Source organism: Gymnodraco acuticeps, unplaced genomic scaffold (genome assembly GCF_902827175.1).
Source record: "Gymnodraco acuticeps unplaced genomic scaffold, fGymAcu1.1, whole genome shotgun sequence".
NCBI classification, from domain to species: Eukaryota; Metazoa; Chordata; class Actinopteri; order Perciformes; family Bathydraconidae; genus Gymnodraco; species Gymnodraco acuticeps.
In genome coordinates this window covers 3565559-3593069 of record NW_022989755.1, presented here as the reverse complement: position 1 = coordinate 3593069, position 27511 = coordinate 3565559, and the positions used below count along the sequence as shown (strand labels likewise).

At 40.2% G+C, this 27511-nt stretch overlaps 2 protein-coding genes across 3 annotated transcripts; one reads left to right on the top strand and one right to left on the bottom strand.

Annotated features, from left to right (window-relative positions):
* The first annotated feature begins 122 nt into the window (after positions 1–122).
* Positions 123–27383, top strand: LOC117544280 (neurotrypsin-like). Of its 2 annotated transcripts, none has more exons than XM_034213210.1 (14): positions 123–442; positions 6045–6087; positions 11270–11512; positions 12460–12598; positions 14758–14936; positions 15359–15506; positions 18084–18262; positions 18727–18868; positions 19273–19493; positions 21128–21269; positions 22291–22566; positions 23148–23266; positions 23365–23634; positions 24634–27383. In XM_034213210.1, the coding sequence occupies exons 1-14, from the start codon at positions 344–346 to the stop codon at positions 25182–25184; spliced, it is 2751 nt and encodes a 916-aa protein (XP_034069101.1). In that variant the 5' UTR covers positions 123–343; the 3' UTR covers positions 25185–27383. The 2 variants fall into 2 exon arrangements, with proteins under 2 accessions (XP_034069101.1, XP_034069097.1); XM_034213206.1 differs by having other exon boundaries at positions 18084–18268.
* LOC117544297 (tripartite motif-containing protein 29-like) lies at positions 5609–9539 on the bottom strand. Its single transcript, XM_034213220.1, has 2 exons — positions 9363–9539; positions 5609–8553 (listed from the first exon to the last, which is right to left on the bottom strand). The coding sequence occupies exons 1-2, from the start codon at positions 9452–9454 to the stop codon at positions 8037–8039; spliced, it is 609 nt and encodes a 202-aa protein (XP_034069111.1). The 5' UTR covers positions 9455–9539; the 3' UTR covers positions 5609–8036.
* Positions 27384–27511: the final 128 nt, after the last annotated feature.

Below are 27511 nucleotides of genomic sequence, written 5' to 3'. Positions count from 1 at the left end.
GTGTGTGTGTGTGTGTGTGTGTGTGTGTGTGTGTGTGTGTGTGTGTGTAAAAGGGAGAGAGAAAGAGAGAGAGAAGGGGGAGGATGCTTGTGGCTTCAGGTTTTTGCAGAGCTCAACACAATTTCACCCAGGATTGGATCGGTGTGTGTGTGTTCCATCCCGTGAAGCGTCTATAGTGCCGCACCCTGTCCTCCGTGCGTAAAACTTCGCACGTACATCATCATCATCATCATCATCATCACACACCACGTTTCATTCCTCCAGCAGAGTCTTGGGAGCAGCGGTGGGTAGCGGCTCACCTCGCGGATAGGTCGCACTCAGAGATGGGAGAGGAGCGGCTGCTATGACACGGACACACCGGGCGGGAAGGATGGCTCTCACCAGCCGAGGAATGTTGTGCTTGATCGGATCCGCCTGCCTCTGGCTGCCGTTGTTGGCGGAGGTAAGTTCTAATATGTGATAGAGATGTGGTTGATTTTGTAATATGACCTTATTTTGTTTTAAATCCCTTTTTCTTGAGCCATGTCGTGTGACAGTCACGCTCTGGTCACCTGAGCTGCATTTAACCAAAACCTTAATTAGGTCGATTATTAGATTGCCAATAAAATAATGCTTCAAGGCAAAGTAACCAAAGCAACCACTGTTCATGTTTTCAGGGTGCATTTTATATCTAAGCAGGTGCAGGTCGAAGCGTTAAAGGAGCACTATTATCACCTCTTTTAGCCAATTAATGGCGCAATAAAAGCGCATTGTGCAATTAGGCGGGCTCCCTCGCACGCGTGCACGCACACAGTCATGCATGGTCTCAATCACACCCGCTCCCCCTCTTTCCCCTTCTCTCCCCCTGCCCCCCGGTGGGGTATCATGGGAGGGAGACATCGGCTCCTTTGCGCCGGTGGTGTGGTGGGGTTGAACCATGCACGACATGTCACTGCATATCAGTTAGTTGTTTGGTGCTTCAGAGTCAGACATGTTGGAACCGGAAACTGGTGAAGCAGGTGTGAGTCAGAGCAGCCGGAGTCTCAGCTGGAAGTCCGGCTCACACATTATTATAAGACATTTGTTATTCATGTCGCAAAACAGTCAGTTAATGCTAAATCAGTAAATTTATAATTCAATTCATTATTTTTTTCCTTCAACAGTAAGTGTGTGTTGTGCTAATGTGCAGCATATGCCTATAAAAGTCATTAATGGAGTACAGTGATGTGAAGGATTTAATTAGACCCACTAACACTGGGAGCAGCCGTGCATGTAGCACAAATAGCACACTGCAGATGAGTTTCAGCTTTTTCATTTTTCAACATTAGATCAATATTTTCATCAGTAAAATGCTGAATGCAAAGGGGGGGCTGCATAACATCACAACAAAACATCAAAGCTGCACACCAAGTTCTCTGTAATCTGTAAACTCTGAATCACCTCCAAAGTAACTGAATCTTTATCACAGATTAAATGTCTTTAGAAAAACGGAGTTGTAGTTGTTGCATCAAGTTACCAACATGGCCATATGGTAGGCTATACGATCAGAGTGTCCTGGGGTCCTCTACAGTGGTAACAAATGTAATAAGTTAGCATACATAGGCAGTAGTGGTTTTCCCTCCAGAAAGACACATAGAAATGTTTTTCTGTTCTAATGCCTCTATTTGCATGTTACAAATAACAATTAAGAAATCAACCAATTTATCATGTGCTTTGGTTACGTTTACTTTGTTAAGGTTTGTTCTGATAATAATAAACACACGGTAAGGTGAGGGACCTTTATCATATATAAAGTATGGCCGGGCAACATGGAGAACATCTAATATCACAGTATCTTTGACCAAATACTTCCATATAAATGTTTCAAGGATGTTGTACGGTTGACAATTGGTGCTTTTATTAAATATATACACCAAGAATTTTGATTAAAAATGACCAGTAATCTGATTATAATGATTAACAAAAAGCAACTACAGGTTTGTTCAGAAAATTACACCACTTTACTGTGAAGAAACCTCTAAAACCTGGATAAGACTACACTTGCAAAATATTGATTCTGATAGATGTTTACTAAACATGTATTTCATTTACTTTTAGGGTAATATTTACTTTTGCAACACACTGTCCACTGTGGTTATCTTTAACAATCACACCTGGTTACTCTGAGGTAAAGTTCATAGTGTTAGTTGAATATTTAAAAGGTCATGAGTGACTTGAAGCATGAGATCGGACGTGTTTCATGTACTGACATTTGACTAAGCGGGAACCTTTTCCATGTCTTGACCAGAGTGCGTTTGTGTTGCCTAAACCTAAAATGTTAAACACAGGATATGAACCTCAGGTGCCCTGCACTTTGTACTGTATAGCACTTCCTTAAACAGACAAAAAGCTACCAGGTAACATAACTGAGCAAATCAACTGAAAACATGACTTGTCCCAGCCTCTAAAATGAGAAGTATGGCAGATTGTCTTTCTCTTCTATGATTTAAAACAGAGTCTTTCTGTGTTTTTACTGTTATACAAATAAATTAACTTCAATGAAGATGTTTACTCTAATTTGTCACTAACTCGAAGGTTTTTACCAGTTTTGTGATGAGGTGAATACATTTAGTTGGAGCAGGAAAATTCAACTGTATCTGTGAATAAATTGTAAGCTTGGTGCACACATCATCAAATACAAAATAAATTGTACACAAACAGAAAAGCAGTCAGTTTTTATCATTTCGACTACAAGCTTTGACTAAAAATAATCCGTTTACCGGCGTCCTTCAGTAATGTCTACTCACACTGAGCCGTTGGTATTGAGCTTTCTATCTGTACAGTCCCTGCTCTAATATGAGTGTGTGTGTGTGTATGTGTGTGTGTGTGTGTGTGTGTGTGTGTTTGCATGGCCGGGCACTGGCCGCAGCTGTGAGAGCGTCATAACTGATTAGCGCTGTAATCGAGCCGTATGATTGATGTGATATCAACACCCATGTTACTACCACAGGTCACCTGTTCCTGCTGTAATATCATTAGACTGAGCGGGGACCTCTGGGAGTGTTTGCATGTGTGTTTCATGTGTGTGTGCTGTCAGAAAGAGACAACTACAGAGCAGAAATCATGTACTTGAAGGTGAATGTTTCTTATTTCAGCGCCCTCATATTGTGTGTGTGTGTGTGTGTGTGTGTGTCTTCTTCTGCACGGTGCCCCGCTGTGTGGTGTGACCTGATTTCTCAAAATGAAACAGACACCCTCCTGTCAGATAACGTCTGATTCTGTCTAGTACTATTAGAGTGTGTGTTTACACTGTTAGCTAAGCAATCACACCTGGACACTTGTTATGCTTTCTCCTTCGACTGGTAATCAGGCTGTTTTTAATATTATTCAGGCTCAGCTCTCTGAGCTTAAGCTTCTTTTAAATGTGGATAAAACTAAGGTAATGCTATTTTCAAAAGCCAAAAACACACCGGAGACAACTTTGGATATGGTTACTACGCAAGGAAAAGTACTTGAAGTGGTTACCTGTTACAAATACCTTGGTATCTGGCTTGATGATTGTCTCTCTTTTAAACCTCAGCTCAATAACCTGCTTAGAAAGCTGAGGGTGAAGCTAGGTTTCTTTTTCAGAAACAAGTCCTGTTTCTCACTTGAGGCCAGGAAAAGGCTCTGTGACCTTTTTACCTGTGCTGGACTATGGGGATCTGATCTATATGAATGCACCTGCCCATTGACCTGAACAAGTTAGATGCCGCCTATCACAGTGCGCTGAGATTTGTTACAAACTGTAAAGCACTTACTCATCACTGTACCCTGTATGCCAAGGCAGGTCTGCCTTCACTTACTGTTCGGAGACTCAGTCATTGGTACATGTTCATTTATAAAGCCATGCTGGGTAAACTACCACCACTGATATCACAGAGAGTCGCAAGTAGCTATTGCCTAAGGATGTGTTTTTATTACATGCGCCAAGTGCTAGGACTGTTTTAGGCACTACAACTTTTATGTGCGCTGTTCCTCTAGCTTGGAACACTCTGCAAAACATTTTGAAAATGAGCATTTTGGTTCCCCTGCATCATTTGAAAGCACAGCTGGATGAATGGATATTTGATACTCCTGGTAGCTGTCTTTGTGAATACGTTTTTAAATTGTACCCCTGTCATTATCTTGTATGTGTCCTTTATGTTTTCTGTTACATGTGTAACCAATGTGCGGAAGGTCTCCCTTGTAAAAGAGATCGTTGATCTCAATGGGATTTTTTACCTGGATAAATAAAGGCTAACAAACAAACAAACAATCCCTGCCATTTAGGAATAAAGTCATTCACAAATGCATGCAAATTGTGAAAACACTCCTCAATCAATTAATCAATTAAGTGTATTTATATAGCCCAATATGCAATATGCAATATCATACATTTTACATTTGTCTCAGTGGACTTTACAGTTTGTACTCCTCAGTTAATAGCCCTTTCTTTATTCTTTTCATTTAGAGTTTCTAACTTTGACCACAGTAAATAGAATACGTACAAAGAATACGCGTTGAACCTTTTTATAGACTTTTGCTCACACCACGTAAATATCTGTGTTGAGGGGTTGTCTTAGTGAATTTTCACTATCAGGAATACATTTTTCCCAGGTATTCAAACACCACATGAAAGCAGCACTTAATGCCCAATATTGCAATGTTATTGAAAGTTAAACATAATGTGTGTGTTCCATGCAAATCAGGCTAGTAGATTTTCCATAATCCTGCTTAAAAACAAAAAAACAGTAAAACCATTTAAATCCATCGCCTGCTTGCAGAAAACCATCACATTTCAGCATGTTTCTGTTCAATTTGGATGCAGTTACACAATGCTGTCACCAGAACAATGACAGCTCTGGTCATTTGTTTAAGACGCTTAAAATGATGTATGAAGACAAAGGTCTCGTGTGGATATAAAAATAATGTATTTATTATTGTTGCAAAGGTAGAAGTGAGAAGTAGTGGGATGTTGTTCTTTACAGCTGTAAACCCGGTGTGTTTGGATGGTAAAAAAAGTTACCTAGATTTCTATTTTGGTTAATATAGAAATTGTACTACTACTACATATATACAAGTACTTGTAAGTTGACTTTGTTGATTGTTAAGAAATGCTAACATTTACACTATTTGCCTTCTTGCCGACGGTGAGATGAGAAGATCTGTCCTGTCTCTCATGTCTGCACGCTCAAGCACGTCCAAAGCCTACTTATTTAAACGTTACATTTGATTTGTTTAATCAGTACAGCAACGACTTCAAATGTCAAAAGGAATGGGGATTTGTTTTGCAAGATGTCAAACTATTCCTGTAGTGCTCTTGTGGTTTATACGAGAGAAATACGTCTCATCTGTAGTGACAAATACAAGTTTCATGATCCACAAATGAAAAATCTAAATTGACAAATGTGGGGGACATATTGTGATGTGAATTTGAGGATTTATGATCACCATGATTCATTCACAAATTCTCATATAAACATCTGAAAAGATTGTTTTTATTTGTGCAAATGTTTGTTCCTCATATTGAGACTTATTTCTCTCTGATGACTACATGTTCATGGATTCAATGCCTACATTACCCACAAGTCTCTGAGATATTCTACGTATAATCACACAGAAAGCAGCGTTTTAGAAGAACATTTACCTTTATTTAATTTTTTTATTTTCTAAATTCAGTTTCCACTCTGTTTTCATACACTCACAGTACAAGTATATAGGTACACATGAACATGCATTGTTTGTTATACAAGACAAAGTACAAGTACACACAAGTGATCACATGCATTTTTGGAGAGGTCCAGGGTGGAGAGGCAGCCAGTTGGTGCTGGTGCCAGGGAGCAGTTGGGGGTTCAGTGCCTTGCTCAAGGGCACCTTAAAGCTACCAGTCCACTTTTCTTGTGGTCCATCGGGACGTAAACCGCCGACTCTTCGGTCCCAAGGCCAAGTCCCTATACTGAGCCACTGCCGCCCTTTCAGTCTGTGATTGTGTGAATTACTGTATGTTTAACAAACTCATATTCTGGCCCTCTCTCTAACTGCTGGCTCTCTTCTCTTGTGTGCAGGTGGTGGCGGAGGACAGTTACTTAAACGAGGTGCAGAACTCAGGTGAGTGGGAGGAGGTGATGCTCGGAACACGGCACTCTCATCCCGTCTATAAATCAAACGTCCCTTCATCCAGCCTCTCATCCTACACCATCTCCTCCTTTTGTCTGTTTTTCTTCCATTTGAACCCACATTGTGACTCAGACACTCCTCTGAACCCCCTCTGTCGACGCCTCCTCTCCTCTTTATTTAATCCACCCTCCTCAGCCCTGCTTCTCCTCTTGTCCTCATCTCTCCTCTTCCTTCCGGCCTGCACCCCTCTGCGTTTAATTTCCCTCTTTTCTCTTCCCGAAGAGGTGTAGGGAAGAGGCCATGTTTGGGGGATGGGGCGAAAAACTCCTCCCTCTCATATTCATAGCAGAAATATCTGTGCTTTTACATTCAATTACAACCATACCTCTCACTTCCTGCAACAACAAATAACAGCCAAACCAGCTTGATCATGTGGAAGTACGGAAAGGCTTTCAAAAATATTAGCACCTCATTACAAATACAAGAATTCAGCAAATGTCGCACAAGATGCTCTTCTTTGTTGCCCAAAATTGTATTAAAACAGTGAAAACAGAGAGGCAATTTTCCCAGATTGCATATTTATTATAAATTGTGTATTTTGTGTGGAATGGGCTGTTTCCACACATCACCCACCCCCCATACAGCAAGCCTCCGAGTGTGAACCGTGTCAAATACTCATTGTGGCTGGGAAATGGATTATGGGAGCAGTAAGAATGAGTGTTCCCATGGCGATGGGCAGAGTACCGTTGTCGTGGCAATGAGGAAGGGTGTTAGCGACGAGTGTTGTGTGTGTCCAAGCGCTGCGGGTGTTGTGATGAATAAACGAACATTAATGATGCATACATGACGAGGGAGGAAGTGAAATTTAAAAGTAGTGAAGCAGGGAATTTAAATATGCAGAGGGATGATACAATACAAAAATATAATAATATGATGTCCTTTTTTCCCTAAAGATGGAAATGACAGAGTGGACAAGTTGCCTGGTTTAGTTACGTACAACTTTTTTTTTTTAACTTTATTACATTTCCATCAAGCTGGATTCAAATGTTTTATGCCATTACAGATCATATACAGCTTTGAATATATTTTTAACTCCAGTGACAAGACATATTCATCTGTTATCATGAAAACAAAATCAACAGTTAAGGAGCACCAGTGTTACTAATAGCTTTATTGGTGAAGTGTAATAGTAAGATACAACAGTGAGAACAAATTCATTGTGTTAAAAAATGTGAGGATTTGATTTGAGCGCCACAAAATACATGTACTAAATGTACAGCTGTGTCGAGTTAGTCATCTGATTTTGATGCTTTCGTAAGATAGCTCTAGAAATATAGATTTGTTTCAAAAATCTTACCGGTAGATAAATCATATTTTTACTTTCATATTTTATGCAACCACACCAAACATAAAGAAACATAATCTCACTTGATCAATGTGCACTCATTGCAGTTGTAATTTCTCAATTACATTTTACAATCACTTGGTTCTCTGGATACTCCATTATTTACTCCTTATGACGGACGGATTCTCAACTGTTATTGATACAATGAACTGAGGGTGAGCTGTATCATGGCAATTTTGGGTAATATACCCACCTCATATATCACGGCGTATCATCGTTTGAGACGCCGGTGGCTTCATAGGACCTTTGTAATTCCTTGTTCCTCGTAGACACAATCCCTTCCATTCGATTCACTTGGGAGCTCAGACTTTTCAGTACGCTGAGGCTGAGCTCCATTTGTATTCCACATGACTAGGCAGGACTGGCAAAACTGATTTTGGGCAAGGCCTTTGTGAGTGGTAGGCTCAGTTGATCTTCATTCTGTTTCAGCTTCATCAGCTCGATATATGTCTTCAGCAGCTCAGTGATCTCCTGCTGTTTAATGCGAGGGTGCACACCTGCTTGTTTTTCTGCTGCTTTCTGCTTTTCCTGAATCCTACAGACTATTGTCGGTTTTCGCCGCCATGTCTTCGGTGTCTCGCTTGCTTTTCCGTGCTGACTCCTTTATGACTTTGACCTCATGGAGCTTTTCCTGGATCATGAGTTGCGCTCTGTCCTCAGTGTCCTCCAGCTGAGCCTTCATCTCTTCGTAGGCTTTCTGCACAGAAACTACGTCATGGTTTTCGTGTTGCGAACCGGCGCAGACGTCACATATCAACACGCTGTCGTTTTTACAGAAATTCCGGAGTTGATTGTGCTCCTCACAGATGCGGGCCTCCAGGTTCGACAAGGGTTCGAGAAGGCTGTGTCTCTTCAGGCCGGCAGCTTTCTGATGAGGCTCTAGATGGATGTCGCAATAAGAAGCCACACACTCCAGGCAGGTTTTCACAGCCTCTCGTTTGGTGTCGGTACAAATATCACACAGCACCGCTCCATCTGAGAGAGCCTGCTGTTGGTCCGGGCTCTGGATAGGACAAAGTAACTGATCCTCAGACTGCTGCTGGACGCCATTTCTGAAAACAAACAGAAAGACAGCTAAGTTCATTTCTTGAACAGCAGTTGCAAAAAATGATTTAAAATCTTATCTATTTATTAGCTGCCTTAGACATTTTGATCATATCACATGGTGAATGCAGTTGACATGGAATTTAGGATGATTTAATTTGCATTTACAAGTCAGGTTATCCACACAAAATGAATCTGCAACTATCTCCAATTAATTCATCTTCACCAAAATTGGAAGAACTCAATGGCTCTCCTTTCTCTTTTATTTATGTATGATTAACTAAACATATTTAGGTTTAACAATGCAATTTAAAGATGTCAGCTTTATAGGAATCTTTTCTTTTTTACTACTTTGCGAACGGTTTCTATCCTTCATTTGTGGGTCGATCGCTACTTCTAAAATGTTTACATGTACAGTATGCCTATACACCCCAAAGACCAGAATAGGACATGAACAATGGTGTAACAGAATAAGAAGAGAGAAGGACTTAAAATAAGTATTATATAGTTTTACATTTTAAACCTATATTTGGCATATATAGAGTTTTGACTATATATGTTATTGTTATCCAAATAAGCTTTAAAGCTCACAGCTCAAGCTGAGAAGTTCAAAGTAAATGTTTGACGTTAAAAAATAGCAGTTGAAAAAAGCATTTCAATATCATGCAATAATATTCATGAAAGCATTGAAAGATTCAGAAACAAAATCAAATCAATTATTTTCATAGTGAAATTTTTTGAAATACAAACTTCACACAACATATAATCCACTCCCTATGTTTTATAATAATGGTTTGGCTGAGTAATGACTACTTACATGTGCTGGTTTTGGTCTGCTAGGAGAAATATCGGAGCTGCTGGTTGTTTCCCAGAAAAGGCCTGAATGCTTTCACTTTCTTCCTGTGTCATGCTTCTTAAAGGGACAGGCACGGTTTTTGTCCTTATGAAGTCAGAGGCTTTTTTGAGGGTTGCCTTCGGCCCCCGAGTGTGCACCACATTATTTATTGTTTGAGGATAGATTTCTGTTTTTGTTCAGTACATTTCTGCCTGATTGATTTCTCAGAGTCTCTCACTGCTCCCCCTACTGCTCTTCCTCTTATCTTCCTCCAGTGTGTGTGTGTGTGTGTGTGTGTGTGTGTGTGTGTGTGTGTGTGTGTGTGTGTGTGTGCGTGTGTGTGTGTGTGTGTGTGTGTGTGTGTGTGTGTGTGTGTGTGTGTGTGTTTCTGTCTCGGTCACTGTGCAACAAATCTGTGTGAGTATGTGTGTCGGTGTGTGAGGTGGCGTGAGGGTTGCACTGTGTAGATAATGTTCGGCCAAGCTGTGTGTGTTGTGGAGATAAGACCGCTGCTGGTTGCAGAGAAACCGCTGCCATTAATCAAAGTGTACTAGCTGCTTAGCCACAAAGAACACTCTGGGGCTTCAGTATGTGCAAAGAAAGACTCAAATCCTTCAGAGAACGTATGGTCATCATGGGACAAATTCATAATTAAAATTCACGGTTAATTGTGGGGATCCGTTGATAAAGGTAATGAAAGGAATCAAGAAAGAGGGAAGGACGCAAGAAAAAAAGGAACAAATAAGGGATGGAAGGATTAAGGAAGAAGTGAGAGCAATAAAAAAGACGGATAACATTTAAAAAGAAATCTTGGTTTGTTGAGATTTCTATCATATTGCCAATAAAATCAGTATAGAAATAAACGCCTGTCCAACCAAATCACTCAGACAGACGTTTCAATAAAGACAAATATATAGATACAATTCAAATGAATACAATAATAAGACAAATAGTACAATACAAAGTGTACAGATATAAACATTACAATTTATATTCCCTTATGCTATATTTATATATATATATATATGTGCATTTTCTTTTCAGTCAATAATAATACAAAAACTATTTTCACTTGCTTTTAACAATACACTTCAACCTCTTCAACCTAAGGCATGTTAACAACTCCCATTTCCACACCACATTTTATAGGCATATTGTCCAAAATCGATCATTCCTGTAATGACATTGGTGACTCTCTTATTGTACCTCCTTTGCCGTCAGCAGTTATTTTTGGCTTTTCTTGAAAAAATAGATGGATTTCATCATAATTTACATAATAAAAACACCCTTTAAACAAGGATACAGATGTTCTGTGTCTAAGAAAGAGGATGGCCTTTTTCTATGAATCTAGTAAAAACTACCTCTGGGCACATTAGTGTGTATACTTTTATGTGTACCACTCTGCTCGTTAAAATCTGCTATAATAATAATAATGTACGTTTTTACACGGCCTCAGTTTATAACCTGCTCTATATTTTGGGGCCTGATTCCGCTTCACTTTGATGTCAGCAGTTTCCCTCTCAGTCTGTCTGAGCTTCACTCGTCCTTCTCAGAGAAGATTACTTGTGATCACGTGAAGTAAGAGCGGGTTTAAGGACATTTCACCAGTTCAACGTAGATCAGCCGGGTAAATGCATTAGGAAGGGTCCTGCTGTGATAGTGGACAGCATATGAGCATCATCCATGTAAGCCTTTATACTCAGATAACATACAGACATGGGGATAATGGGACTTGAATAAGAGCAATTCCACTCCTCTTTCTACCCTCAATTCTCCCAAACTTTTCCCCTTTTATTCACATTATCCACCCTGACCCAAATTCCCCTTATCTCATTCTCCTTCCTCCACATTAACGCTCTCTCCCCTCCCTCCCACTTCTCTTTGTGCAGTGCCTCTGTCCTGCTCTGAGGGATTCACAGAGTTGGGATACTACAACGGCACCGTTTCCCAGACGGACTCTGGCGCCCCCTGTCTGAAGTGGACCGAGTTTCCAGACTATGTCATGCAGTACCCGGGCCGGGGGCTGGGGGACCACAGCTACTGCAGGAACCCCGACCGAGAGTCCAACCCCTGGTGCTTCTTCAGACAAAACTCTGGAGCCATCGGATGGGCCTACTGCGACTGCCACCAGGGTACGACCCCGGACCACCAGGACGCGACTGACCACGACAATTTATAATAATAGCCATAAGAATAATACGCTTTGTTTTTATAGCAGAAGTTATAAATTGCCACACAATTTAGAAAAAACACAGATAATCAACAAAAGACATTATCAAAAAATATATTACAATATATAAAAATGTATTTGTTATATTTCTAAATGCATTACAGGTAGTTCCGATTAATTAAATGTAACCTTTTTTTTTAATATGGAACAGGCACAATCATACAGGGTAACAATTGAGATAATGACCTTCATCCATTTTCAGAACAAACCATCTCCTCCCCTCCCACCCCACCATAAATAGTTTAATTAAAAAACACATTGATTCCACGTACAGATATAAAAAATAAAAACACAGTGACAAAAAACAATATCAATTACAATAAGTAAATAAAATGGCAACTAAAAACCGATCAGTAAGTAAACATAAATAAGAAGATAGTAACACAAAAAAAAAAGTAGAAATTATTTCCCGCTATTGGGTTGGGAGTGTTGATAGGTTGTTGAAATAATCGATCAAACATAGCCATTTGTTATATAAACTTTCTACAGAGCCTCCAAGAGTATATTTTACCATCTCAAGTTTCAGAGGGGTTAGCATTGAGTGGCAGAGAGACAAAAATAGTGACTTGCTTGTGAACATAGTAGAGTACTTAGCAGCTGAATGGCCAGATATTACCCTCAATAGTTAACGTAGACCAAAACAGAGCTAAAAGAAGATTAAATACTGGACATAGACCTAAAACTCACCTTCATGTTTTCCTATATTTGTTGGCTGTGTTAATTGAACATTGCTTTCTAATATATTTGCCAAAGCAGAGTAATATTAAATGTCATGTGTGTTCTCAGCTTGTTTTGCACCCCCCCAAAATCGTGTTTATTAAACTGTCTCGTCTGTTTTTCACTTCTCAGGTGCGGCGCGTCTGGTTGGCAGCTCGGCCTCTGGGAGTGGCCGTGTGGAGGTCTACCTGAACGGCCAGTGGGGGGCGGTGTGTGACTCCCACTGGACCGACAGAGACGCCAGTGTCATCTGCAGGCAGCTGGGCCTCGGGTAGGAGAAAGCGTTTCTTAAAATCAATATTGTAAAACAGGTGTGAAATAAAGTTTTACTAAGTTCGCTGTCTTACATCTCTGAGAACAGGGGTATTTGTTGTTGTAATACTCATTTAGGCCACAAGAGGCTACTTCAGTACATGATACCACCTTGGTTCCAGAGAACTGCAGACCACAGTTTTTAAGAGAATTGTCAATAGTGTGACTCAGGACATCCTAAACAAATCATGATTTTTAAATAGCCTATATCAATTATATAATAGTGACTGCAATTATCTTTATCGCTCAACCAAGATAGGAAAAAATGGCGTCGCACATTACGCCGTACAGTTGAAGAATTGAAGACATGTTTTGTTGCCATTGAAAAGATTCAACATTTGTGGAATTTAAGATGATTTTTACAGAAGTTTCATTAGGAGTCAAAATCACTGTAAGTATCCCTTATGTAGTTAAAGATAATATCAAAGCTACATTTGAAATGTTGTTGCTCATAATTTGATTACTGAAACACATTTTTAAAAGGTTTTCTAACTCATAACTGCTCCATTGTCCTTCCTCGAACTGTGCTGTCATAATTAATGAGACGCAGGCGGAGAACTGTATCTCGTTCTCACATTTTGTTGAGTACCTGTATTTCTTCTACTGCATTAAACACTCATTCCGGCAGGCCTGAGCTGTTGTTTTAAACCAGTAGTGAAAATATACAACAGATCCCGTTCTGACAGAAATGCACAATGCATATTCACAGTACAGGGGAGGGGCTGTAGGGGACCGAAAGACATGGGCTGCTGTGTAAAAAACCCAGTAGAAATGCGTGCATGTGTGTGAGAATAGTAACCGTCGAAACAATGGTGGCAATTCTCTGGGAATAAAACACAAACAAACTATTTGGATTGGGCATTTCAAACTTTTCTTTCACAGCAAAATCACCCATACATACTTCTGGAGATCTGCCTGATTGTCTTCATGTACCAACATATATACCTTTTTTTCAACCTGTCCAGTAACAAGAGAGATCTTTATAAACACACAACCTAACGCCAATGCACCAACATTATCTGTATAGAGTGGATCAGGGAGGTTATTAATATTATGAAGTTGGAGAAGAATGTTTGTTAACCTGCACCTGAGATAGAGATTGGATCCATTATTCAACTATTTTGGAAAATCCTTTTTTCAACTGTTCTTAAAGGTCACCTATCATGCATAATCCACTTCTTCATGTCTTTTAAACATAAAAATGTATCCCACTCTGTATTAAGAGACTCTGAAAGTTTCAAGAAAAAAGAACCCCTCTCTTTTTGTCCTAAACCATCGATATAAAAACCTGATCTGAAAACGAGCTGATCAGATTTTGGCCACTTTGTGATGTCACAATGGTGTTCCGGGTTTTGCAACCATTAGCCAATAACCAACCAAGGTAAAAGAAAACCATTGTGTTCTTTTTAAACCAATCACTTCTCAGAGGGGCGTGGCCAGAAGCATCTCATTAGCATTTAAAGCTACAGACACAGAATCAGCACTTTTGGAACAGGGTTGAAACAGAAGGGTATATGGCGTGCTACAGTGATCTGTTTGGTATTTCAGCCAAACACTTCAGAGACATGTTTTGTATATATCTGAGACCCAGTGGTTGCGTTAGACTTTTTCGTTGTCCGTCATTTTGACAATCAGCTGCCGTGACATTTTTCGATTGCTAAAGCCGGTTAAACAACGAGGTAATCAACGAGGTCAAAAACAAGACTAGACAATAGCTACTTAATATACACACACTCGCCACCAACTGGACAGGGGTGTGAATGACTAAATAATAGTTACCGACTACAGTAGAGTACAGTAGATCGCCCTCAGTCTACCTGGCCACTAAGGATGTAATATAATGTGGGCCGCTGGTGGACATTTTGGTGCTGTTCCGAGTTGTGTTCTAATCTGTCAAAATGACGGACTGCTTTCAGATTTTTCCGTCATTGTTAGAAAAAAATCCGTCATTGACGGAAAATATTCGGTTAATGCGACCTCTGCTGAGACCTATAATATATTGTTGAAAAAGAGTATAATAGGGGACCTTTAAGTAATAAACACATGAGAGGAAATCATTTAGATCAGAAACTGGACCACCAGGGCTTCCATAGTGATGCTGTTATTGTTTGTTATCAGGGACATTGGATCAACGGTGCAGCGCTCTCAGTTCGGCTCGGGCTCTGGCCTCTTCCATTACGAGCGTCTGGGTTGCCGTGGCGACGAGAACACTCTGAGTACGTGCCGGAGCCGGACATTCGTCACCGGCGACTGTAGCCATGGAAACGAGGCAGCAGTGGTGTGTGCACCACCGGAAGGTCAGTGTGACTTCCACAGTGTCATGGCAACCAGACCTGAATACCCCCCCACCGCACACCTAGACACACACACCTAGACACACACACACACACACACACACACACACACACACACACACACACACACACACACACACACACACACACACACACACACACACACACACACACACACACACACACACACACACACACACACACACACACACACGGGGGAGGGATTTATCTGTATTTCTGTGAGAATTATTCAAAAAGAAAATGTATTTATACTTTTCTATACGGTAGTATTTCCTGCTTTGTTAACAATGTACTTCATTACAGTCGTGCAAATAAAGGAGGATTCACTTAAAATATATCTATATATTTAGAGAGAGATGGATGCTGTTTGACCTACATGGGAATATTTCTACATCCTCTCTCAGGCAGTGGCCCTCCGCTGCGATTGGTCGGAGGCGAGGAAGACTTTGAAGGTCGGGTGGAGGTGTTTCACACAGGAAGGTGGGGCTCCATCTGCGACGACCAGTGGGACGACAGAGATGCTGAGGTGGTGTGCAGACAGCTGGGATTCGGGTACGTAAATAGGATTTTTCACACACGTTAAGATGTATTCATCCATTTTACAATCCATTTTGAATCCTCCACTCTGTCCGTAGCTCACAGGTTCATACTGAATATATAAATCATGAAAATATAGTTTCATTTTTTAAAACAGAGAGAACTGACATTTTAAATAATTGTGACCGAAATATATATAAATAATGTATATATTCCTTGTTATATACTGTAAAGTCCACATCCTCAAACTGTAAAATATCAAATGGGTGAAGCTAGAGGTTGAGCAGATGTTAAAAGATCTGTTCCTGCAGAGTGACACTTTGGGCTCCAGATCGTGCCACCATGTGACTAAAGTGAAATGCCTCTTTAGTCCACATGCAATGATTGTATATTGAAAACAGCCTTTGTTCTCAAATAAATCCTGTCCACATAAACAAGGTTTTAAAAAGAAATCTGTATGTAGATGAAGATGAAATTGGAGGGTTGTGATATCTAGTGAGCAGGTTGGTACACACACACCGACACAGACACACACTGGAGACATTTGTGATGGGGTATTTGTCGTAGGAGTGTATGATAATGTACCGGAGACCCCTTTGAGGCCTTCTGACGCCTCTGTTTTTTAATATAGTTTAAGAGTAGGCCTATATGTCCACTTTAATGGAGGTATTAATGCTGCTGTTGCGCTACGTGTCGCCTCATTACTGGCACCTCATAAAGGAGAGGCGCCGCACACTCTCAGGACAGTGTATGGAGGGGGATTGACTCAATATAAACTGCACTGCCATTGTTCATCGTAATGAAGGAACAAGTCACGCAGTGCAACAGTGTGACTCATTTCTGGGGTTTTAAGAGTTCCAATAGCTCCAATAACAATGGAGCTGTGAGTCACAAAGGAAAAGGCTTTGCAATATACATTCTTAGTTTTCTTTGTCTTTCCATTGATGTAGTTGACAATACAATTATAGATTATAACCAGCCTTACCCTTTTTTTTTAATCAGAAGTAAAACATGTAAAAATACAAGACACAGATGCTCCCATGAACAGGAAACAGATGTCACCATAGAAACTGACAGATGCTTTGCATGCATAACATCCTCTAAATGAACATGTGTCGAAGATTGTTGCTAATTGAAGCCTGCATTTGAAGATCAAATAAGAGTAGGGCAGGATTGAGCCTTGGACTGACCCACACTGACTTCTTATTCTCATAAGAATCAAACATGGAGGTATTTTCCTAGTAAAACAAAACAAAACCGTAAGTTTGTCTGTTGAGGTAGATTGTGTTTGAATGTGTGCAGATGTTCCCCTCCTCTCACACACAGTGTATCCCCTGCAGAGGTGTAACATCCCTGACAGCTTTCAAACAAACGATGAAGAGAAATATTACTCCTTCCATGTTCAACATTAGGTTGCATTTCATCTCCTCTGACACAATGGGACATCTCACCAGCTGTGTTTGTGCTTCTGAATAATGAATGTGCTGATGCAGGTTCTCTCACAGCTGCACACACACAGTTTTGACACTCAAAGACAAATGAGGAGATTTGTTTTTTATCCCACATGAATAGTTTTTCTTTCACTGCGCTATGCATGTGTTAAACAGTTACACACTTTTAACAATCTCATATTTTGCCAATTCCTGCTAGGATATTATTCTACTACTGCACAAGATAACAGTAAACAGTGTTTTATTATGATATGTGAGGTTAGCTAGTAAACCCAAATCACTTTTGTTGAATTGATATGCCCCAAAGCTCACAAATGAATCACAAAATAAATGGGAATTCTTTCAACAATATTATTTGGCCCATACCAAGATATATCTGATCAACTTACACGCAAGACATGAAAACATATATTTCATTTGCTTTACTGTACCTTAAAAATTCTGCAACAACATGACACGAGTAACAACACAAATGACAGAATTATCTTCTTATCCCTCCTTATTTTTTACCATATTGTCTACAATTCCTTTAAAAAAGCTCCATATTTATAATATAAATAACATGTATGTGTTTGTGTGTTGACAGTAGATATACAACAAGTTCTCTTAAATCTTTCCTTTTTCCGTGGGCTTTACTGTTCTTTCATTTTCAGCTTAATATGAATTCCAGCTGTAGCCGACACAGGAGCAGAAAGGCATGGATTCACGCAAAACACACAGAAGTGCTTCATGTTGCATTTAGCATCAATAATTAATCTCCACATGAACATCCTAGCTTTTCATGATTTATGAGGATGGTTTGATTTATTTTGAGAGCATTTCTTTTACTTTTTTGCTATGTCTTGTTTTGTAGGAACTGGGCAACACTACAGCTACTTATTTATTTCTAGTGAATAAGCTGGTATATTATCAACGTCATATCAATCATAAAGATCATAAATGACATAAATGATCCCGTGACTCTAGTGCCACCCTGAGGTTGAAATGTGGGTTTATTTTAAGTATTGAAAACGATTTGATGCTATGAAATTCATGTTCCCCTAAAGATGACATTTAATGACTTCCATGATCCTTTAACTCTTTATTTTGCACCATCATACAGTCAGTAAATATAATGAAAACATTTGCTCATATGTTGTAGGGGCGTAGCGAAGGCCTGGTCGTGGGCTCACTTCGGTCAGGGGTCCGGCCCGATCCTGCTGGATGCCGTGAAGTGCACAGGAAACGAGCTCTTCCTGGACCAGTGTCCCCATGGCGACTGGGAGCAGCACAACTGTGACCACATGGAGGATGCTGGGGTCTCCTGCAGCCCTTATACAGGTACAGGTACATGTACAGCACACACACACACACACACACACACACACACACACACACACACACACACACACACACACACACACACACACACACACACACACACACACACACACACACACACACACACACACACCCCAATGTACACTGAGAGGCTTGAAGTTGCTATTTATAGCCGCTGAACATCAATAAATCATTACAGCATGAAGCAGCAACATCCTCTGTGTGACGAGCAGAACCAGGATTCATGGGAACTGAGGACTAACATGTGTACTGGCATGACATGCAGCTAGTATTCAGCAAAGCACCTTTAATGATTCATCTGAAAATGATACATTCATGTTTGAATCTATAAAAAATGTATCTTGCCTCAAAGTTGCATTAAGGATTTTTCTTTTGAGTCGAGTGTAACCGCATGAATCCCTTTTACAGTCCCAAGACTTTGCCTCAATACGAATCTGTTTCAGACGGGGTGGTGCGCCTGGTTGGAGGAGACAGTCCCTGGGAGGGGCGGGTGGAGGTTTTCCACAGCGGGGACTGGGGTACGGTGTGTGACGACCACTGGAGCCAGCAGCATGCAGAGGTGGTCTGCAGACAGCTGGGCTACAGGTACGGAGAGATGCACACCGATGAATCACTTTTTTAAATGTTTTACTCGGATCCAATCATACATTCAATGGGTACTTCTGCGGCCAATTCTACACCCTTCGACCAAGTAACATGAAAATCAGACCAGTGTTTTTTTTAAATGTTTTTGCTGATAAAAAATAGACAAACAAACTAAATTGAAAACATAACGTCAGGGTGGAGGTTAGCAACCAAAATTACATTATTAGTCACCTGCAAAAGCTCAACTAGTATTAATAATGTCATCATTTTATTATTCTAATGTGATTTTTGACTAAATCATACCAGAATTCAGGTAGATGATGTGATGAGGTGAACACACTTCTTGTTGTGTAACTTTGCATGTGTTGTGTTGAGTATCTGTATGACTTCTCCTCCTCCTTCAGGGGTCACGCGGAGGTCGTGTCTGACGGGATGTTTGGCGAGGGTGTGGGTCTGATCCTCCTGGACGATGTCCACTGTGAGGGGTCCGAGACGTCCCTGCTGGACTGTCCTCACGGGATCTGGGGCCGGACCGACTGCTCCCACAGCGAGGACGTCGGGGTCCGCTGCAGAAAACGACCCAGCCAAGAAACCAACCAGGTGCCGGTCATCGCACCTTCCACAGGTACGAGACGAGGGTGAACAACGCCTGACTGCATATTGTTTTATATATATGGGTGCTGATTAGAAAAATTCACCTCTTCATTTTCTGTGCTCCTGATGCCTCTTAGATTATTGAATGTTATTCATGGTCTCAGCGCCATCACTACTCAAAAACTTGTTGAAAAGTCATATTATTGTATGTCAAATGACATAAAAAGGGATAGTACTGTATAGTATAAAAAATGTGATGAGAAAAGTTCAAGCTTAGTGTTCATCTAAATCAGGGGTGTCCAAACTTTTTTCACAGAGGGCCACTCACAGAAAGATATACAAAGGTCTGGGCCCCTCACTAGAGGTGAGGTATATGACCTCATAAGGAAAGTCATAAGTCAGCTAAATCAATCAAAAGTAGGTCAATTAAGCTTGATACTTGAATATGCTTTAAGAAAAACAACAGCCTACATCACAGCTCTCCATAGGGTTTCATTTATTTTGCAGATTGCTTATAATAAGAGGAAATAGGAAGGGTTTATTTCAAGCTTGTTATGTAAATAAGTTATTTGGCTTTTTGTTTTCAGTTTTAATTGACTGAATTTATTTGAGTGGGCTTCTTAACACATAATACTACTGTGTAATAATTGTTTTCATCTATATTTAAAAAGTACAATACAAGACAAACACCAATTTCATTTGTGGGCCAGACTCCATTATACTTTTTGAATTTGCCGAGGGCCGATTCAAAATGTGCATTCGGCCCCCGGGGCGTAGTTTGGACAGCCCTGATCTAAATGTATCTAAACAAAGATCAAACAAAGAAGAGTTAAAGTATATCATATAAAACAATGATCAAATTATTAAAATATAGTACAATACAAAAATACATAGTATAGTGTGTTATTAAAAAGTCATTGTTAAGCATGTAAAACAAAAAAAAATCATTGTATTTAAGTATGTCATAAAAAAGGTTTAAAAAAATCATTGTATAGTGTGCCGTAATCAATATCACAAAAGTCGTAGTATAGTAAGTCTGTCAAAAAAATATGTATTATTATTATTATTATGTACCAAAGAGATAATTAAAAAGGCACATTTGACTTTGATTCAATGTTGTGTGAGAGTACACCAGACTCACATTTTATGTTCATTTGGAAAGAGTAGGAAGACAAAAGGACCGCTGCACTGCAGAAGTTTGGAGCCTGCTATTAATTTGGTTCCAAAAGGGTAAGCTGTCCCTGCAGAGTGCTGATCTCAGGCCAGCTGTGAACTGTTTACTTAATACAACTCTTTCAGCAGTAGACTCTACCTAATACACATTTGCTTTAAATTGCTAATCGACAAAGATGTTTCTGTCTGGCCTCTGAGAGATTGAAGTCTCCTTTAGTGCCACTGTATGATTATCAGTGTGAAAACTTCAGTGTTTTTCTGTGTCCAGAGAGTTGAAATGCCACATGTTGACAGCAGAGAGAATAAAGAGGTGTTTACTGCACCTCCTGTAGACACACACTCCATTAGAATGAGAATAGCAGCAGAATAAAGAGGCACCAGATGACATTTACCTCTGCCAGCGGACATAACTCTCAGCAGACTGTTGACTGGAGTATGTAGGTGCACCCACATGAATATGAATCAGCGATGTGTGTTTTTTTCTCCCGTCAGGTCCCCTGGTGCGTCTGGTGGGGGGCAGCAGCAGAAAGGAGGGTCGAGTCGAGGTGTATCTCCATGGTGACTGGGGAAGTATTTGTGACTCAGGCTGGAACGACCTGAATGCAGCCGTGGTGTGCAGACAGCTCGGACACAGGTTAGTATTTAAATGCATGAATTAACAGACAAAATATCCTCACACTCACACAGCTATATACGTATCTGTGCAACAGGACAAAGCATCTATGAAAATGAAGACCAAATATCAAGATCAATATTAAACAGGCCTACATTGAATGCAAAACATCAACAAATGTAGTCAAATCTATATCATAAATCGCAGGAAAAATCCAATCTACTAAGTACATACGTAGAAAAATAGAATACAGTTATAAGTACTTGCCCATCTGTTACTTTAGCGATTAGCCGGGATTAGTTTTGACACCTATAGAAAGGACATATTTATGCACAGATAACAGACATGAATAGTTTTATAATTACCGGTACAGTGGGTTATTATAGTGGAGTATTAGTTTGATAATTATAGGTAATAATGAAGTAATACCTTCCAAATGACTGAAGGAATAACTGGGAAGCTTAGTTTGTATAATGCCTGTATAAGTGGGTAATATTATATTATATAACAATAACAAAGAAAAAAAACATATTAAAGCCAATAGTCAAGCTAAAAGTAGTAATAGTAATTTAATATTTTTGGTAACAATATGGTTACATAATAGGGTTGTTTTTTCTGGCATTTCAACAATATAGTATAAATGTTGAGAATAAAGCTAAACCTCTGGTATATGCGCTAATCCTAGTAGTTTGATTTGTACTCATCATTTCTAGTTTATTCTCAAAATGCAAAAACACAAAAATCTTTCTTTGATATTTCGTTTTTCTTATGCCTGGACCTCATACTGAAAGTTTATTCTCAACACTTAGACTTAATGAATTGAATTGCAGATTTATAAATAATGACTTTTTTTCAGTCAGTGCAATATTTGAAAGAAAAAATGCTAATATGTTGACATTAATGGGGTGATAAAAATATTAGGACTGTATTAACTTAACCTTCCACATCGTATGAAAATGACTTGCAGAATTGACTGTACATTACTATGCATTTTAATCATTCTTATTTAGTTAATCTCACCAACATTCTTTCTCCCCCTCAGTCTAGGAGCAGTAGCAGCGGGGGGGTTCGGTCAGGGCAAGGGGCCGATCCACCTGGACCAGGTGAGGTGCACGGGGAAGGAGGAGTTCCTGGGGGAGTGTCCCTCTCTGGGCCAGAGCACCCAGAGCTGCAGGCGGAGGGTGGATGCGGGGGTGAAGTGTGACGCCCCCCCTCGGGAGTCGGCGGGGGCCAAGCCTCGGGAGCTGAGCTGTGGGCTGAGGAAGCTGGGGGAGGAGGAGAGCAAGAGGGAGAGCCAGGGGGAGAGAAACATGCTCAGGTAGGATATAGGACAAAGTGTGGAGGTACAAAACATCCAAATCTGAAACTCTGTCCTGGTGACATAAGACACTCAGGACTTGTAGTGGCAAGTGTGAATACAGAACACACTGTACAACATTTCCACAGTAAAAGAGTCTATATTATATTTTAATAACATTTTCAGAATAAGAAATATAAACTGCTTTATGTTATAGTTACTCCTATAAAGGACGGGAACATTTATATTCAATCTAATATTTAATATTCCATTCCTCACATACTTATGTATATCTTATTTTGTATTACTGTAAATTTGTTATTCAACATGTATATTTTCTACTTTTTTTTCTAATGCTAATTTATTTCTATTGAGATGTTTACATTTTGGAATGTTTATTTCTAGTCTTTTAATTTGTATTGTACAATGCCATATATTTTTATGCTGCTGCAACGCAAACATTTCCCAAATTGGGATCAATAAAGTATTTCTTATCTTATCATATCTTAAGACAAAAAAAAATACCACAATGTAATTGAATTTTTGGCCTGGTCTTTGGTTAGATAACGTTTTGATTCAAATCTCCTCCCATTGGCTGTCAGCACCTCGTGGCCCTGGCGGGTGTCGGTGTGGCTCCACTCTCAAGAAGATGGCGGCCCCCTCTGCAGTGGCACCCTGATCAGCCCCTGCTGGGCCCTGACCTCTGCCTCCTGTGTCAGCAGGTGAGACCACCGCTGGACTACAAATCTATACAAAAAATCAGTGAGAAGAAGTCATAACGCACCAACACTTGTCACCACCCTCCCCCCCCCCCCCCCCGGTTGGGCAGCGACCCCTCCAGGTACGTGGTGCGCATCGGGGCGTCGGAGCAGACCCTCACTCCGCAGCAGGTGGTGGTCCACAGGAAGTTCAAAGGTCAGAGTGGAGGTCACGATCTGGCTTTGCTGAAGCTTCCCAGCACCAAGGGCCACTGCCTGACGTTCGACCCCAACACCAACGCAGCATGCCTCCCAGCTGCAGACGCTTCATCAGGAGGGATTCCTCCTTCTTCTTGCGTTGTCATAGTTACCGCTGGTTTGACAGGACCAGGTATGTGTTTTTCCTCTCAAGTGTACTTCAGTTATATCTCTTTAAATATAAAAGAATACATTGGATATCTTTTTTTTAAAAGGGTTTCAAATGCCACTCGTAGAACATGCTACTGTGTATCAAATGAAGCATTAATTAAATAACAGTCAGACATCAGTCATTACCTGCTTCCGTTGGTTGGCTCTGTGGATGTTAAAAATACTTTATTGTCTGGTTAAAAATATGAAAAAACTAATGGAAAAGTATATCTGAACATGGTGAAAAAATGATGGTCTACTTTCTTGAAAATACAGAGAAAAAGTTATAGTATAACATGTCGAAGAAATGATAGTAAAGTATGTTGAAAATATCTTTAAAAAGGCCTTTGTATAGTATGAAATGTTTTATTTATTTATTTTAAAATATACATAGAGTATGTCAAAAAACGACATAGCACAGTATGTCAAACATTTCAGTAAAAATCTACATATTCAAAAACACAGCATAGTATATGGTATGTTTAAAAACATTCAAAGAAAATAAAAAATGACATAAGTTGAACATTTTGGAAAAAAACGACATAATGCAGTGCGTCGAAAATTTCAGAAAAAACGACAAAGTATAGTATGTCGATCGGTACACTTTGTAGTGACTTTTCACTTTTCTGTAGCAAGATTGCAAAGAAATGGCAAAATCCCAATCTATCCCCTGATAACCTCCTCATCAGCTGTTCTGTATTTAATGCTAATCAACAAATGTTACGATGCTAATACTGTGATTAGAAAATAAATGATATACTATGACAGTTTTATCCTCACTATGACACACAGACATAACAGAAAAAACAAGCCTGTCAGATTCTATCAATGATTTAAGTTAGTTAATTAGATATAACTCTTGCACTTCTGAAACGATTGATTAATAGTCGCATGTGATGTAATCAATACATTGTTATTGATTCACTTAGAAATTAATCAACTAATTGTTCATTTATATAATCTCCTCCCTCCTCTCTCTCAGACTCAGTTCTTGCATCCTGGGTCCCTCTGATGTCGTCATGGCAATGTAAGAAGCGCTATGGCGACAGCTTCTCCAGCCACGGCACCCTGTGCGCCGGCAGCCCTCCAGACACCAGCCTCCTCCACGACAACGGTTGTCAGGGCAACTCTGGCGGTGGGCTGGTGTGTCAGGGGGAGTCCGGTCGATGGTTCCTCACCGGGGTCGTCGCCGGGGGTAACGGCTGCTCCGACCCCTCCTCTCCGTCGCTGTACACTCGAGTCAGCCGCTTCAAGAGCTGGATCGAGGAAGTCACCGACACACACCCAGAGGAGGCGCACACACACACAGACACACAACAAGATCTCACACACGCTGACAGTGACCCGACACACACACACAGCGAGGGCAAGAGCGAGCACTCCCACGTGCACAAACACACACACGATCAACAGGAAACAAATGAAATCATTGAGATTACTAAGAAACACACTCATCATACACACACCAAGCAGCACGTTAACACACACACACACCACGGAGGGGATGACACAGACGCACAGATCCTGGTCTGAGTGAAGCTGACCATCTGACCATGTGAGCGCCTGAGGAGGAGGAGGAGGAGGAGGAGGAGAAGGAGGAGGAGGAGGAGGAGGAGGAGAGTTACAGGAAGTAAACATTAAAGAAAAGAAAGATGCCTCTAACTTAGGTCAGTGCAAACATGTCCGATCTGAACTCAGCGGTGTGTGTGTGTGTGTGTGTGTGTGTGTGTGTGTGTGTGTGTGTGTGTGTGGTGTGGTGTGTGTGTGTGTGTGGACATGGGCAGACCTTGCGGAGTGTGTGTGGGTGAGTTTGAGTTGCTTTACATGTGAGTTACAGCCCGACGAGAGGCCGAACAAAGACGTTTAGGTTGAGCCTGGCATGCTGATCGAGGCCTTTCACTGATACCCCAAAATCAAAAAAATCAGCATGGCATGTATTTTAAGTGTTCTAAAGATTCCGGGGATATTTCTGATGGTCACACGAGACTCTATGCTAAAAATTCACCTATTATTGTGCGTCTTTTGTGTGTTTAGTGACGGAAATCAACTAACTAACCACCAGAACATCTAGAATAAAGGCTGACTGTGTTATTGTTGTCCCTCTAACATTATAGACGAAACTCAGATATGGGCTTTTTTCTCGCAGGGCTCGTCTCTTCAGGCTGTTGTCTGTTTCCTAAACTGATGAAAGTGCTGTTTAGACCCACGACTAAGCTATTTATCTTAGGACCATACCAGTGATTCTTCATGTTTTATTGTATTTATTCCCATTTCCAATGATGTATTTGTCTACTGTTGACTATTTATAACTATAAGGTTAATTACATTGGTGCTGTACCTACGTAATGGGTGCTGCTTATTAATAAGGAACACTTGTTTTAAAAGGTTACAAGTGTTTATTAATGAAGAACTAACAAATAAAAGATCAGCATTTAAAGAGAGCAGGTTTATAATAACAACTAACTTCTGTTGTTGGCTAACACAACTTTGTTTTTAAGGACTTCTTAACATTTATAAAGGGAGGCTTGATATCAGAAAGAAGACACACTGAGTATTATTAAGAGAGATTATTCAGGAGGTTTTCTACCTGAGTGGTAAAGCAATACAAACCATCGATAAAGGCATAGCCAACATAGTTTAAAACCCCTTTATAATGGAGGTTTCGTTATAAAGTGGCTGATGATGTAGAGAGCCTCACGCACTTAAGCATCATAAATGTGAGGATTTTCTCAAAAGCCTTCCCTTGCTTTCCTGGAAGCTGTTGGTTTCCATTGATTTCACAACGAAAACCTGTTGAATCCATCACGATAAATGTTAAATCTGCATTATTTCTGTTGTCAGAGCCCCATTAATGCTGAGAGGTACCGCAGTGCTATACCTTCTCAGATCAATTCAACTGCATTACCTCGCAACAGTCATGGGGAAAAAAGACGTCTTGCAGACATGGTGATGGAATACTCAACTCACTCAAGCTAATTGATTTCAATTCCAAAGGGAAAACTATAGAAACATTGGCAGCTCAAAAAAAATCTACCAAATGGTTGTCAGCAATTATATCAAGTGTACGTCATTTTTAGTTCTAGATAAAACTTGCAAAAACATCGGTGTGGTCCTTTAAAACTGTACAGGACAATTCTCTCATTTGAAAGCCATTGTAAGATGACTGTCGGGTTTTTAAATATCTTTTTGTATGATTCCAGCAGAAGGTTATAGATAGATAGATAAATAGATAGCTCTCCTCCTGAGATTAGATATGCTGTGTTACTGCGTTGTCTTTTAACTGAATTAGATAGCCGATCTCTCAAAGTTAAATGTTGTCTGTTATTCTGCGAGCGGATGTGCCATCCAACCAGAAGATGGCAACATTGCTCTATTTTTTCACGGGGCCCCGTCTGCTAGATAACATGGCCCTGATACTTCTTTTTATACTGTTGTTATAAGTGTAAGGACTTGTGCTTTGATGTACTGTGAACCATTGTGTCGTGAAGCATCTTGTAGCCTGCAGACTGTTTCTCCAACCTGTCTGCTGTTATAATCCTGTACATTAATCTAACACCTCCTTCCTCACTGACGATTGATGTGTTACCATGCAGATCCTGTAGGTTAATGTAAATACTGTGTGTCTGAGGGAGCAGTGTGGAGAGTTTCCTGGTGTTACACCCGTCAGCTGCTCATCAGTGTAATGTGCTGAATCATGGTTGAGTATTAAAACATATACCTGGTGAGCCCTCAGTGTTGGTGTCTCTTCTCTTTCTTATTAGGCTATTAAATAATACACGTGAATAAACTGTCTTCGTATGTTAAAATAATTATTCGTCCACAGAAAAATGTGGATAACATTATTACATTACATGTTGTTA